This window comes from Balaenoptera acutorostrata, chromosome 5 (assembly GCF_949987535.1).
Source record: "Balaenoptera acutorostrata chromosome 5, mBalAcu1.1, whole genome shotgun sequence".
Taxonomy (NCBI): Eukaryota; Metazoa; Chordata; class Mammalia; order Artiodactyla; family Balaenopteridae; genus Balaenoptera; species Balaenoptera acutorostrata.
Window position 1 is genome coordinate 24423909 of NC_080068.1, and position 16469 is coordinate 24440377.

Sequence of the window (16469 nt, forward strand, 5' to 3'; positions counted from 1 at the left end):
CACTCCTAATTTGTCCCTCCTCGCCTTCCCTCCCCCCTTTGGTAACCAAGAGTTTGTTTTCTACATTTGTGAGTCTGTTTCTCTTTGGTATATACATTTATTTATATATATATCCAGAAAAAATGAAAACACTCATTTGAAAAGATACATGCATTGCAATGTTCATAGCAGCACTATTTACAATAGCCAAGACATGGAAACAACCCAAGTGTCTATCAACAGATAAATGGATAAAGAAAATCTGATATATATATATATATATACATACATACATATATATATATATATATATATATAATGGAATATTACTCAGCCATAAAAAAGAATGAAATATTGCCATTTGCAGCAATGTGGACAGACCTAGAGAATATTATGCTTAGTGAAAGAAGTCAGACAGAAGACAAATATCACCTATATTTGTAATCTAAAAAATAACATAAATGAATTATATACAAAACAGAAACAGTCTGGGCCCACTGTAAATCTGTGCCTTAGGTATTCAGATCACACAGGTGGCTGGATTCTGGTCCAGAGTGCATGAGAAGGGTTGTCCGTGGTTAGGGCATCTGGGACGAGAAGTGGGGTGGGGGGAAGGGTACTTTAGCGTTTCCCTCTTTATCTAGAACCAAGGCCACCACTGATAAACATCTGTCCCTACTCCTTCCAGCAGACGTGTGTTTTCTAGTTTATCCACTGAGGTTTTCCTAGTTTATTCGCCACTGTGGGCGCTGCTTTGGGGCTGGGGTCTCTGATTCTGACCCTGGACTTTGTCCCTGTCCCCTGCAGAAGCACAAACCCTTCCTGTGGCCTGATTTTGTGTAGCCCTTGAGCTAAGGACAGTTTTTACATTTTAAAAGGGTTGTTAAAAACAACGACAACAATGAAAGAAAGTGACAGAAATCATATATGGCTCACAAAGCGTAAAATATTTACCTGGTCCTTCACAGAAAAAATTTGTGTATCCCTAGACCTTCAGGGATCAGCATATACACCCAGGGAAAACTCCATGACTGGTATTCATCTTCCCCTCCGGGTAGGTAGTACTTTCTTATCGCTTCTGGCTTCCAAGAAGTTTTCTTACTTTCCCACCAATTTAGCTACTCATCTTAAAGAAGATTTTAAAATATTTTGTCCAATGTTTTTAAGTGTTCTATAGTTTGGGGGTTTTCTCTGGATATCTGGTTCCCCATAATATATGAAAAAGAAGTCCACCCCTATACCTTCCGTCAAGTAAGTCTCAGTGTCATAGCAGGGGCTAGAAGAAGGGCAGGCTGTTGACAGTGAGCCAGTTTTGGAAAGCACAACATCGTAACTAATTTTATTTTGAAGGAGTGCGCACAGAGACTAATAACTCACATTGGGATCTTAAGGCAAGGAGCTTTCTCGCACGGCTAAAATTAGACAGCGTTCACTGGGACCCACCTTGTGGATGGTGTGTATGGGTGCACACGTGTCCCTGCTTGGAGACCGTGGTCGCATCCATCCTATTTCTGTTTCCAGATTAGAATTGTTCCTGTTCAGGGAGTGTTTCCTGACTATACAACACTCTTCCTATCAGTCTAATGAAATCCAGCTTTCAGCTTTTCTAGCTTTCCGTTCCTGAGATTTCTGAGCTGTCTGGAGGTGCCTGCCCATTTATGGAAGCAGTGCAGTGCAGCCCCAGGATCTCTGGCAAGGGGGTCGGGAAACCCAAGTCCCAGCCCTAACTCTGGCCCTGAATAACGTCCTCCCTTTTCTCCTCCTCCTCATTTCAAATAAAGAGAATAAAAAAGAGAGAAAGAGAATAAAAAAGAGAGAAAAAGAAAGTGATGCGAGGCAAATGGACCACTTCTAACTTTATCGTTTGGGAGGCACTGTGTGTTATTAGATGGACAAGGGTTTTGCTTGTGTTACATCAGGTCCGGACCCAATCTTATTCCCAGGTCTAACTCTACTGTGTTCTTACATTCTGTAATTAACTTCTCTGCGCTCATATTTATTTATATATATTGAAGTTATTCCAAAGCTCTGAATTATTATTATTTTTCTTCGAGATTTGAGACCCTTGGCTCCCATTAGATCTACAATACCAACGACAGATGTGTTGTGTATACAGCTCTCATAGCAACCAAGGGCTATGCCCGCCAGTGAAAACTGGCTCTGGTTTCTCCCCTGACTATTTAGTAAATGATCCTTAAGAGCAAAGAAGGCAGGAGCTTTAGAAGGAGGCACAGAGAGGGAGCCTAGCTTTGGGGGGGACGCGTCATGACTACGATCAGAGCTTCTGGATGTTCCCATGGGGACAGGGCGGGAACGTCTTCCACAACAGAAAGGTCTGAGGGCTTTGGGGAGTTTGACTGTTATCTTCTAGGGAGCCAGCAAATACAGGTTCCCCCCAGGTGGAGACTTTGGTGGCATCCTACCTATGCCATGCCTCGATGAAGGGAGATCTAAGCACGGAGAGCGGTCGGTTCCCTTGGTCTTTGATGGCACAGCCAAAAGCTTATTGTCCTTTATTCTTACAGCCATGAACAAAGAGTCACCGTGAGATCTGAGGGAGACCCTACCAATGAGTGGGATGAAATAACGTGCCAACTAATTTCTGTTGTTGGATCACAGAGGATGATGGAATCATTATTCTAAAACATCTCAGAAATAATGAAACCTCTCTCCGTCACTGACTTTCTCATCAGTTGGTACCCTCACTCTTCTATGTATAGTAATTATCACAGAGCAAGACTAATCCACCTCCTCCCCCATCAGCCCCGTTTCCCCAATCTGGTACAATGTATCACTCCACCAAGGCAAGGAGATGAGCGGGGATACTGACATTGGTTTAGAAGGGATTATGAGATTTAGAGAAGAACATTTTTGTTCTTTTTGAATAGTGGTTTAGCTCCTATTACCCCAAACATGGGCATTAATAGACTAAGAATTGGGTGCTCAAGCTGGCCCAGCTGGCTTATTACATCCAAAGTGCTGGGGAGTTTTACATTTTCCATTCTCCAAAGGCCGAGTATGCTGCAAGGCTTCTCAAAAGCCCAGGAAGTGGAGTGTCTAGGAGGGCAGGGCCTCCACTCCTGAATGAATGGTAAATAAGCAACGTGGTCGGCCTGTTCCCTGCCGCACATGTGACTCTGAGGGCCCCTGGTGACCTGTCTCCCGGGCCATCTCCGCTCCACGGGAAGCAGGCACCAGGCTGGCGGTGCAGGGTGTGCACGCAGACTTTTTCCTGTAAAAGTTGGAGCAGGGACAATGGTCTGAAGCGGGAAACAAGGTCCAGCAGCTTTATTCTAGCTTGAAAACTTCCATGTTCCATGCAAGCGGTCTCGTCCAGAGTAGTGTTGAAAAATATGAGAAACAGAGGATTCTGTCATCACTCAGCTTCAGGAAAAGTGGTGACTTAGTGAGGACCTGCTTGGAAGTTTTTTAATAGCTGATATGTATTGTACAAAGCCTTATTCCAGCTGAGTTGACCTTGGGACTCTGCAGCTGAAGTTTCTAACATAACCTGGAATGTGTCCCACTGAACACATTTCCCAATTTGGGAGTCCCTGGTCTGGAGGAAGGATTGTGGAGGAAGGAGTCAAGAGGGATGGTTTCTAGATCCTGGTAATAGCTTCCTACCCCAGATGGCAGCTTCACTGGTGACAACAGTTGTCTGGGCAGATAAAAGTTGTGATCATGGAAGCATAAACAAAATTTGAAGGCCTCGTAATGTGGCACAATTATTATCGTTACCAACGACCCCCTTAGAATATCTTCCGACCTAGGAATTAAGCATGGACTGGCCTGGAGGCCAAGCCTCTGGGGCAGTGACACTTCACAGCCATCCACATTCGTCACCTGGGCAGGAAGGAGCTCTGGGAGGCCAGGGCACTCAACATGGCTTGGCTTTTGCCAGCAGATAGAGTGCCATCCACAGCCCCTGGAGGGGTGCCCGGCCAGAGGGAAGGCTTCGGTCATCGGCCAAAGTGCACTTGGCATGTCCCACCCTGCCTGCTCCTCCAGGGGATGCGCTAGCACCTTGGATGGGCGAGACCCAGAGGCTCTAAGCTGCACCAGGACCTGCCAGTTTGAAGTGGGTGATAATAATGAATAGGGGCACCTCTCCCCTTTTTCATCTTCCTTTCCTAGCTTCCCAGGTTGGCATTTCCCATCTTTTTAATTTTTGTAGCATTTTCTTGCTAATGTGAAGGAATTGCTATTTAAAATCCTTTAAAGGTGGACAAGTATATACAAAGAAGGACCTGGCTGCCCCAGTCCACCTGGTGGGCTCCACGGTGTAACCCCCCTTAGGGTGACCTGCCCACAGCGGCTCAGATCAAGGGCTCGGTTCCTACGCAAGAGCACTTCAGGTGAATTCAGCAGCCATTCTTCTGCTGAGTTGCTCAAAATCTTTTAATTACTTCACTTAGGGGGACAGACCTAAGCAGAGGTCTTGGTACCTGGCATTTGACTTACCTGAGAGAAATAAAGAAGTTATTAAAAATCTCTCGCTCTTTTAACATAATCATGATTTGACAATAAACACCGATTTTTTATTTTTTGGCTGTGCCGTGCAGCATGCAGGATCTTAGTTCCCTGACCAGGGATCGAACCCATGTCCCCTGCAGTGGAAGCACAGAGTCTTAACCCCTGGACCACGAGGGAAGTCCCTAAATATTAATGTTTTACAATCCACAGTGCCACCTCTAGAACTCCAGATGAGGCAACACAGTTAGGAAATATGGGTGACACAAACACATACATCTGGTTCCAATTTATTAAAAAACAAAACCGAACGAAATTTTGCAATGAAATTTCCTGGAATTCACAATCCTTTTCAAATCTTCATAGTTGCATTTTTTTTGAACCAGTACATAAGAACACGATTGCACTTATTTACACGATAGTCTTCTATATAACAAAAATAGCCATGTTGTATGATTGAACGTTTCCAATTATTATCCTTAATATTTCATCACTAGCCCACATGAGACAAACGGCTTATGCTTTCCAAGCACATAGAGAATACAATAAAGCAAGATAAAAGTCGTGTCTCCTAATAGAAGACAAATCCCTTTAAAGACAGTTTTGTAAAACTTCCGTGTATTTCAAGAGATATATAAAGTGCTTTAGAAGGAGTAAGGTAGGTGCCTGAGGTGGGGAAGAGGGAAAGAGAAACAGATTATACAGAAAACAAAACAAAAATTAATAACTACACTGCCTTAACTAATCATTTAAATACACCTGTGACTTTGTATAGAAGATGTTTGGGTAAAACAGCTACATAATTCACTACTAAATTTTTTCAGCAATTAAGAGCTAACCAAAGTCCAAAAAAAAAAAGTTACTCATGCAAATGCCATGAGGAATAACTTCGGTGATTTTGAGTCATGTGGCAAAAAAATCAAGGAAGCTCAGTCTCATTATCGGAATATGGAGAGGATGGGTCAGGGATCATTATGCGTGGGAGCTGCAGACTGGCCAGAAAGACCTCGAGGGGACGCTAAGTAAAATTCTACCAGTGACATCATTCGTTTTACAACGAAAGCACATCATTTGTGTTCAGGAGGGGAAAAATAAATCTACTGGATTTTTTTCTTGCTAGTAAGGAGGGACTAGAGATTGATTTATGATGCCATGTCTGGACTATTTCTGAATGGTAGATTCATTCTTTGTAGGAGACACATTTGTTTTTTCCAGTGGAAATAATAATGTGCTCTATACAAAGAGGTTTAAATAAGTTGGGTTTTTTGTGGTTTTTTTTCACATTAGTGAGCTGGCAATTGCTGGTCATGATCTGCAGTCCACAAAATCAGTGTCACATATATACTGCTTGGGAGGTTCCCCTGGAAACTAGAATAATCCTACTCCCAGCTCATGAACATTTTAAAGAACAACACCCATTATTTTTTCAGGAAATAAATGGAATGTAACTTTTCACAAGTACAAAATTACTTCATTTTCTAAATATAAGGGACATCCCACTATAAAAATAACAACCCTCCCTTCCCTCCCCCAACCTTACATCTCTTTCTAATTATAAAATGGTACAACCATTTCAGATTACTAATGTGAAAGCAGGAAGTAAATATATTATTATGTACATGTACAAAACACGTGAGTATTTCACACCATTTACATTCATATGAAAGAAGTCTGTTTATTGATCTTCCTTTGCAATCTGACAAGAAAAAAGTTGAGCTAACGTTACAAAACAATTAGGCCCTTGCCTTATAACTCTGCACAGACATTCCAGCCTGCAAACAGAGCAAACAATACTCTTTCAACATTCTGCAGAAGAAAGGGGCTGCTGACAGATCTTCCACAGGATCCTCCTCCAACTTTTCAGAGTTTGTGACATTCCTTCCTCTTTTGACAAATGTGGACCAAATTCTCAACTACTGAGGAAACTGTATGATGAAAGGCAAATCACTACTAGTTGTTGAGGAAATGGTGGCCCTAGTCAAATTAGCTGGCTGAAAGAATAGTGGCGAGAATTCCAGCAGAGGGCACTCTGCCCCTTTGCAATAACATCCCACTTAACACTAAGTACCACAGACGCCAACACAAACACGGACTGAAAAGTCCTGAACAGTCCTTCTTCCATTTCTCCACTATCTATTACTACAGGCAATAGTCTGGTATTTTCTTCAAAAGAGCAGGATATGCTATAATTAATGAGCTCTTATCCATGAAAATTCTTTGGCTATTTAAAATCTTCACATTCTCAAAGAGAACAATATTCTGAGTTCAATAAAGCGCTCGACTTGTCTGAAACTTTTGAGGGAAAAGGGGACTAAGCACTAGACTTTCAAGATAGTGCGGTACTAAGGCCATGATACATTCTTTTTAGATTTCTGGATTTAGTAAGGTCAATCACCAGCCTGCAAGAGAAAACCCCCCGTTTCACAGTTTCATTCGACCAAGCAAACCACCTTCACTTTTATTTATGAGCACATTGTGAGAAAATTAAACTCGTCACTGGAAGAAACATGTGTCCATTTGGATGGTGATCGGTCTTTGGTTTACACAGTACACATGGTCCCCACATTTTTCCTGCTTCTCCAAGCCCTTCACTTCAGTAAGGATGACAAGACCACAGACATTCTGTCAAGCAATGACTTTAGGTAACTCAGGTTGAGCTACCTTCTCCACAGTTTTCTCCCTCACTCTGTTCAGACCGGCAGAACCTCTGAAGAGATGTATATTCTTGCCTTACCATTATCCTTAACAAATATTTATCAGGTGGCCAGAGAGAGAATAGCTCGGTAGTAAGTACAAATGTTAACAGTATCACAAGGATGAGAAGGTCTTTGATCACGGAGGTTCCTGAAGAAGCCACTTGATCATGAAGCATGCAAGGCAGGCAACATTCAGAGTATGTAAAGAGAGATGTAAATGACCTCAGCAGCTTCTTTGTAGAGTGAGCAGGTTTTGCAATTACAGGGCTTGATAATTAAGGGTCTACATCCAGGATCTGGAATCACTGCTTGGGTTTTGGGATGATTAATTTAGTGCCATCGAAAGGCTCAAAGGGGAGAGCATAGCTACTGATCTATGGGTCTTTATAAATTATTGTTCCTATTACAAAGGGCCTGGGGTTGTGAGGTGGGGAGGGGAGCAGGGGAAGGGAAGAGGTAAGTGATGAGAAACTCACACCTGCTTCTCAGAATTAATTTATTTTTCAGGTAATCCCAACCTTCTTTGCAATCAGGAGTTAAACTCATGAGCGTTAAACTCCTTAAGACGTACACATTCCCCCAAACAGGTCATCTCTAAAGCTAGGGGATGTTCGTGGATTCAGGAAGAGCATCCATGTTCATACGCTGCCATCCTCTTTTCTGACTTCCTGCGGGTAAGTATCCCCACCACCTTTTAATTGCCATTATCAAATGTACTTTTCAGTCCCGGCCATGCAAATAGCACAGAGGAGGGACTTCTGTGACTGCAGCCCACTGCACAAGAATCTGTGTGTCTGTCACTTTAGGGGAATGGGTTTTTTTTTTTTTTTTTTTTTTTTTTTGCCTCTTTTTCAGTCTTAAGGAAGAAGTGGCCTCTCAGATCACTTACAAAGAGCAAACTCTCGTGCCAAGAGAGTTAAGAAGCAGGAGTGGACATCGGATACGGTACAGCCCACATCTTTTTCCAAGAAATCCTAACCCTGTGGTGGGGAGGGCCTGTGGTGAACTAAGAAGGTCACAAATGCTAGAGGTGGAAGATAAGAGATTAGACAGCATTCTGGAATTGTTACCTTGCCATTATTTACCTCAGAGACTTTTCTGGCAAGGAACCCTTTAAAAAAAAAAAAAAGGCAATAGCTAGAGGTGATTTGTGATAAAATTAGTGATATGAGAAGTGAAAATGAGGCAAACCCCATTACAGAGGAAGTTAATTTGCCTTTATAGTCAACTGGTTTTCCTCATCAGAAGTGAAAAGATAGATACTGCTGCACAGTAAAAAAATGCCAACAGGAACAATGGTAATCACAATAGTGACAACCCTATAGATCCAGAGCCGCTAAGGTTTTTTTTTTGGTCCTGAAAGATGGGAAAAGGATGTGTGTGTGGGTGTGTGTACAAAGAAAGAGACAGGCAGTCAGAGAGATCCAGAGATAGAGAGAGACACACCCAGACAAAAAAGGGCAAGAAATCTAAGTGGGGGTCTATTAAAAACACGCTACCAGAAATGGACTCAGGGGCTCTATCTAGAATCACGGGGGGGCTGGGTCCTCCCTCCTCAGAGGCTGTGACTCTATCTCAGGTTTTCTGAAAGGGTTTTGATTTAATGAGGTTTCTTTGTTTTTGGTCAAGGTGATGCATCCAATGGACAACTAAATGCCATTTATTTTGTATGCTCTGCAAGAATTTTCATCTAAACATGACCAACATGATGGGAGTAAAAGAGTCCCACGATAGGCTATCTGTCATCATTTTTGGTTCTGAAAGGATGGCAGCTTCAGGGATGTCAGAGCACTAACTGCACTACCACTGGGTACCACGGTTTGATATGACCAAATCCAGACCCAGGAGCATCCAGGATGTTTCCATCAGGAATGAGGAAAATGCTCGAAACAAAACAAAACAAACAAACAAAAAAACCCTCTTTGGACAAAGATTTGACGCCATGGTCATGATCATGACTAAGTGATGTCAGAAAAGGTAGGTGCCTTTGCTACTTCTAACTTTCTACCTTCTCCAAACTCTCCACCGCTCCCTGCCTAGATGATGGATATGACATTTTAGGGGGTGACCAAACCCTAGAGATGAAATCATCAATATTCCTATGCTCTATGCATGATCAGGGCTCAGTTCTTCCCAAAGGGACTGGCCACACAGGACGTAGCAATTCCTAGGGGGGACTAAATTATTCTGAGGGAATGGAGATGCTCCTTTTCTTGCCCACAGCCTTGGGGTCTAAGGGGGATGCTTATTTCCAAGTTGAGAGCTGGCTTCTGAGTTGCAGGTGGTCATAATTCACCAACTTGGGGCCAGACGGTCACAAGCCCCAAAGACTTCTTCTCTATTGAGAAGGCCACACAAAGTCTTGTATTTGGAGTCAATATGTACCTTCCCACTTTTTCCTCCCAAATCCAGGCATTTTAGCTATAGTGGTGGGACTACGGGGCACTGGGACCAGGAAAAGACCTTCTGCCAATCAGGAATAAGGCAGACCAGGGGTTGAGGTAAAGTTGGATGAATAGAGTCTGGATTTCTCTTTGGCTCCTGAGTGCCACACATCAGTCCAAGGGTGGAAGTGAAGGATAAAATTTTGTCTCAGCACCAAATCAACATGCTTTGTGTGACTTTTAAAAAAACAACTGGTCAAGGAAGCAACAGAATACGGTCATGGACGTCAGTGGTGTGGTTAGAAAGATCCAGCAAAAATTTCAAAAAGGATGGTCCGCATATTTACTCATTATAAAACAAATGGATCTCTGGGCCTCTCATTAGGTGGCTTGGGTGGAGTCCAGTTCTTTCTGGAGGTAATTAGGTTTTTTAACCTTTTTACTCTGTGAGGGTCAGGGAATCTTGTGAGAATGTTGGAGAAGCTCTAGCCCCGCGCTGTCCAAGGTGGCCACGAGCCATGTGACGCGGCTGACAGCTGGAGAAATGGCCAGTCCGAACGGAGAGGTGTGTGAGCGTAAAGCATACACTGCCCTTAGAAGATTTAGTACGGAAAAAGAACGTCAAGTATTTCATGAATACTTTTTACACTAATTACGTGTCGAAACAATAATATTGGCTTAAAGAAGGATATTATTACAATTACTTTTACCTGTTTCCTTTTGCTTTTTTAAAATGTGGCCAGTAGAAAATTGAAAATTACACGTGGGACTTGTACTATATTTCTGTTGAACAGTACTGGTCTAGACACTAAAGAAAAATACACATCAAGTCTGCATACACCCCTAGAAGGTTCCCACACCCTTTGATACTCTTTGAGCTACCGGGGCCCCAGGTCAGAGTTTCTTCTTCGTTGGGGAGGAGGTGAAGAAGGTTGTGGAGGAAGGATTGTTTCCATTTTTTTTTTTGGGGGGGGGACACGTCCCATGCCAGTTAACCTTTTTTTTTGTTGTTTGTTTAAAACTACCTAAGCCATAGGAAAATTCTTCAGAAACAAACCTTCGGTAAAGGAGAAACTTCTAGGCTCAGAGAGTTTGCAGCGGAACCTCCTTGGGGTCAGGTCCACAGGCCTCAGATTGGCCGGTCGGGGCCCTCATCCCCCGTGCAGCATCTTATAGGGGCTGCTGGGCCACAGCGCACATAAGCTACCAATTCCTGATCTACCTGGTCGCTGGCAGGAAGAGAGAACACCCATCAATCCAAAAGGCATTTTCTCTCTGGGCATGGAATACAATTTATATTTCCTTTGCTGTTGAATTGTCCTTCTAATTCCCCTTGACTTAACACCAAAATTTGTTTTGGGCAAAGCCCACTGAATGAGAGGTCGGCAGTGCAGGCCTTCGCTGACCAGGAAAAAGAAATACCGGGAGGCGAAGAATTCCACACCGAGAACGAGGATTTGAAAGTATCCAGAGACTGCAAACTCTGTGACTAAGTGTGGTTTTTGTTTTTATTTTTCTTGGCTGCGTTGGGTCTTCGTTGCTGCACACGGGCTTCTCTCTAGTTGCGGCAAGCAGGGGCTACTCTTCATTGTGGTGTGCGGGCTTCTCATTGCAGTGGCTTCTCTTGTTGCGGAGCACGGGCTCTAGGCGTGCGGGCTTCAGTAGTTGTGGCTCGTGGGCTCTAGAGCGCAGGCTCAGTAGTTGTGGCACACGGGCCTAGTTGCTTTGCGGCATGTGGGATCTTCCCGGACCAGGGCTCGAACCCGTGTCCCCTGCATTGGCAGGCGGATTCTTAACCACTGAGCCACCAGGGAAGCCCTAAGTGTGGTTTTTAAAACAAGGCAAAACAAACCAACTCTTACTTGCACTTAAAATTCAGTCATTTAGATAGTCTCAGCCACGCAGGGGTGCCAAATCTCAAAAGCTGTTATACGTTACATGTCAAGTAACTGTGCCTCCCCAAGGTAGAAAGTCTGCTATATGTCATAGCTCTCTGTCAAAAATGGATCCCCAGGCAAAATGCTCATTAGTGGTCCTGAGACCAGAAGGAGGCTTGGGCATCATCTTGTTAATCTCATTCACTTACAGATGGAGAAGCCGAGGCCCAGCAAGCACGCTGCTCATCTACGCCTCCTGACTCCTGATTTGGCACTGCCTTCATGTCTCCCTGCCTGGAGACCCTGGATTTCATTACTGCAGGTGTTGGACTCCTAGAGAGATGTGACATTTGTGAAGGTGGTGATCCTTTTCCTTGCCTTGCTGCCTACTTAGAAAGCGTCAAATAGGAAATTGTTCAAGGTGGTGAAAAAAGAGCAGCCAGGGGTCTCCCTTGACACGTACACCGTGTTCCAGCAGGCAGCAAGCTCTTACAGCAGAACCAAACTCTGTTTTTGCATGAGTGTGCGTGTAGCGAGACAGAAGGGCCTCATCACATACATAAATAACTCAGTGAGAGAAGCTTTCTCTCCCAGGTAACCCACGCAGCAGAATGGCCTTTCACGGATGTCGAGGTGATCCATCTAATGGTCCAGGGAAGCTGTTCACACTGCCTTAGTCATCCCTGCATCTGGAGAGTCTCAATGTATTACAAAATTGCCCACTGAAAAAAATAGCACACCTCTGTCAAAAAAAGAATAAAAACAAACAGTTTAAAAACACCGGTGGGTTTTTAGAATTCACTTTGATACCTCGTTTCCTTTCCCTCTTTGTCCCTCTCAGTCAGGAGAAACTTGACGTCAACAATTCCCATGCTGTACTTTTTAGATCAAATGGTTTATCAAATCACACCTCCCTCCTCACTTGGTATCTAGACGCACTCAGGGGAGCCCTGGGAAGCAATTTCTTAAGGATTTACCTAGATCCTCCCTCGGGGTCTGGCGAGGTTGAACAGAATATTGGAATTAAGGTAAGACCTAGATGCTACTGCAGCCCTCACTGTGTTGGATCCAAAGATGACGGGATCTTTTCTAAAGCTTCCATCTCCTGCAGAACCCATTTGTGGAGGTAACAAAAGACTGCTGTAGCCTTGGGGAAACAGACATTTTGCTTTCAGGAAGAGTATATGGTATCTGGTTTGAAAACTAGGCTTGCGGTCCCAGTGATGGACAAGCCCTACAGCCACAGAGAATGGCGCTAACGCCCTAGTGGGAACTTGTGAGTTCAGAATTTCAGCCAAAGACTGTTAAGAATCAGATGGATTGAAGTGCCTCCCTAGAGCTTCCTTCTCAAGTCACGTGGGTCCTTAACAGAGCCTGGCAAGTGGAAGCCAGCGTGTGTAGCTGAAAAAAATGAGCAGTGCCCTCAGCAGATTCAGAGCTTGGTGTTGGGGTCTCTGGCAGCTGGCATTTCCAAGATCCACTTAAAAGAATTTAGATTCTAAACGAAAGCTGGCCTTAAGACTGTTTCAAGGTGCTGAGGCACTTCCTAAAGCCATGCACACTTCATGCTGAGAGGTCAAGGCCATTAATCTCAGAGATGGAATACAAACCGGTCATAGCAGGAACTGATGCTTCTAAACAGAACTCTGTACAAAAGCTGGAGTGAATCAAAGGAAAAACAAAAGAGTGAACATAAACTACACATAGTCCTTAAAAAGAAAGCGCCAAAGAAATCAACAACATTCCCCAAATAGGAAAACAAGAAACTGAAATGAAACTAAGAAGCCCTAAAAGTGTCTTTTCAGTCTGTTTGAGGAACTTCGGAAGTGTGTGTCTCCAAGGACATGGGAGAGAAAATCAGCTTTCAACTTCCAAGGTGCCAAGGCCATGAGCTGTTGTAGAGACGGAGAAACTGCATCCTGATGAACGTGACTTTGGATATTGCTTTTCGGTACCATTCTTGTGTGGAGTGCCCTGGAGTTGCCAAGGTGTTCTGGAGGTGCATGTGCCTGGTCCAGTCTTGGGGCACTCCTCCCTTCCTTCCCCTTGGGTCCTATCATCCCCTTTTTCTATATTCGCCATTTCAAGATTTCACCTCTTCGCAGTCTTGGTCGGTGGAAAGTTCTACATCAGACAGTCCAACCTCCATTGCCATGATCAGCGAGATGTCAGAATCACTGCTTATAGCTGGCTCCTGCTCACCTGGTGGGGGGAAACAAAGTTCACAGTGAACACTGAGCTATGTCTTCAGATGCTGATTATTTCAATACAATTGCCTTTAATAACATTTCATTGAAGCCCAAGAGAAGGTATTAGGCTACTTTGTAAGAAAAAAAAGAAAAAAAAAAGAAAAAATGTTTAGTTAGAGACTTTTCTCACACTACATCCCCAAATAAATTCTAAATGGGTCAAGAAGTTAAATGTAAACAAAAGAAACTAATGAACCCAGAAGAAAATATAAGTATATCTCTAAGTAAGAAGAAAATATATCTAACATCTCTAAGTAAGGCAAGAAGTTCTACATGGAAAAGCAACTGAGCAATTCACAGATGAAAAGATTGATAAATGTGTATAAAATTCTTAAAATATTAAAAACATGAAAAATAAGATCAAAGGTATATGTCACATTGGGAATATCTGCAAAAATTTCACAGAGAATTGTATTCATTTTTTTGCTTTTGTTTTTTGAACTTTATTTTATTTATTTTTTTATACAGCAGGTTCTTATTAGTTATCCATTTTATACATATTAGTGTATATATGTCAATCCCAGTTGCCCAGTTCATCCCACCGCCCCCTCCCAACACTTTCCCCCCTTGGTGTCCACACATTTGTTCTCTACATCTGTGTCTCAGTTTCCGCCCTGCAAACTAGTTCATCTGTACCATTTTTCTAGGTTCCACATATATGCATTAATATATGATATTTGTTTCTCTCTTTCTGACTTACTTCACTCTGCATGGTAGCCTCTAGATCTGTCCATGTCTCTACAAATGACCCAATTTCGTTCCTTTTTATGGCTGAGTAATATTCCATTGTATATATGTACCACACCTTCTTTATCCATTCATCTGTAGATGGGAATTTATGTTGCTTCCATGACCTGGTTATTGTAAATAGTGCTGCAATGAACATTGGGGTGCATGTGTCTTTTTGAATTATGGTTTTCTCTGGGTATATGACCAGTAGTGGGATTTCTGGGTCATATAGTAATTCTATTTTTAGTTTTTTAAGGAACCTCCATACTGTTCTCCATAGTGGCTGTATCAATTTACATTCCCACCAACAGTGCAAGAGGGTTCCCTTTTCTCGACACCCTCTCCAGCATTTGTTGTTTGTAGATTTTCAGATGATGCCCATTCTAACTGGTATGAGGTGATACCTCATTGTAGTTTTGATTTGCATTTCTCTAATAATTAAAGATGTTGAGCAGCTTTTCATGTGCTTCTTGGCCATCTGTATGTCTTCTTTGGAGAAATGTCTTCTTTGGAGAAATGTCTATTTAGGTCTTCTGCCCATTTTTGGATTGGGTTGTTTTTTTTTTAATATTGAGCTGCATGAGCTGTTTATATATTTTGGAGATTAATCCTTTGTCCATTGATTCGTTTGCAAATATTCTCTCCCATTCTGAAGGTTGTCTTTTCGTCTTGTTTATGGTTTCCTTTGCTGTGCAAAAGCTTTGAAGTTTCATTAGGTCCCATTTGTTTATTTTTGTTTTTATTTGCATTACTCTAGGAGGTGGATCAAAAAAGATCTTGCTGTGATTTATGTCAAAGAGTGTTCTTCCTAAGTTTCCTTCTAAGAGTTTTATAGTGTCCAGTCTTACATTTAGGTCTCTAATCCATTTTGAGTTTATTTTTGTGTATGGAGTTAGGGAGTGTTCTAATTTCATTCTTTTACATGTAGCTGTCCAGTTTCCCCAGCACCATTTATTGAAGAGACTGTCTTTTCTCCATTGTATATCCTTGCCTCCTTTGTCATAGATTAGTTGACCATAGGTGTGTGGGTTTATCTCTGGGCTTTCTATCTTGTTCCATTGATCTATATTTCTGTTTTTGTGCCAGTACCATATTGTCTTGACTACTGTAGCTTTGTAGTATAGGCTGAAGTCAGGGAGTCTGATTCCTCCAGCTCCGTTTTTTTCCCTCATGACTGCTTTGGCTATTCAGGGTCTTTTGTGTCTCCATACAAATTTTAAGATTTTTTGCTCTACTTCTGTAAAAAATGCCATTGGTAATTTGATACGGATTGCATTGAATCTGTAGATTGCTTTGGGTAGTATAGTCATTTTCACAATATTGATTCTTCCAATCCAAGAACATGGTATATCTCTCCATCTGTTGATATCATCTTTAATTTCTTTCATCAGTGTCTTATAGTTTTCTGCATACAGGTCTTTTGTCTCCCTCGGTAGGTTTATTCCTAGGTATTTTATTCTTTTTGTTGCAATGGTAAATGGGAGTGTTTCCTTAATTTCTTTTTCAGATTTTTCATCATTAGTGTATAGGAATGCAAGAGATTTCTGTGCATTAATTTTGTATCCTGCAACTTGACCAAATTCATTGATTAGCTCTAGTAGTTTTCTGGTGGCATCTTTAGGATTCTCTATGTATAGTACCATGTCATCCGCAAACAGTCACAGTTTTACTTCTTCTTTTCCAATTTGTATTCCTTTTATTTCTTTTTCTTCTCTGATTGCTGTGGCTAGGACTTCCAAAACTATGTTGAATAATAGTGGTGAGAGTGGACATCCTTGTCTTGTTCCTGATCTTAGAGGAAATGATTTCAGTTTTTCACCATTGAGAATGATGTTGGCTGTGGGTTTGTCATATATGGCCCTTATTATGTTGAGGAAAGTTTCCTCTATGCCTACTTTCTGGAGGGTATTTATCATAAATGGGTGTTGAATTTTGTCGAAAGCTTTCTCAGCATCTATTGAGATGATCATATGGTTTTTGTTCTTCAATTTTTAAATATGGTGTATCACATTGATTGATTTGCGTATATCGAAGAATCCTTGCATCCCTGGGATAAATCCCACTTGACCGTGGTGTATGATC

General features: G+C 42.3%; 1 protein-coding gene across 1 annotated transcript in view; it reads right to left on the reverse strand.

Moving 5' to 3' along the window:
• Positions 1–4726: 4726 nt before the first annotated feature.
• Positions 4727–16469, reverse strand: part of RNF150 (ring finger protein 150) — a 249609-nt gene continuing 237866 nt past the window's right edge. Inside the window, exon 7 of the mRNA XM_007189340.3 lies at positions 4727–13611. Coding sequence (XP_007189402.1) covers positions 13493–13611 — 119 coding nt within the window. The 3' untranslated portion in view covers positions 4727–13492. The remainder of the gene's footprint in view (positions 13612–16469) is intronic.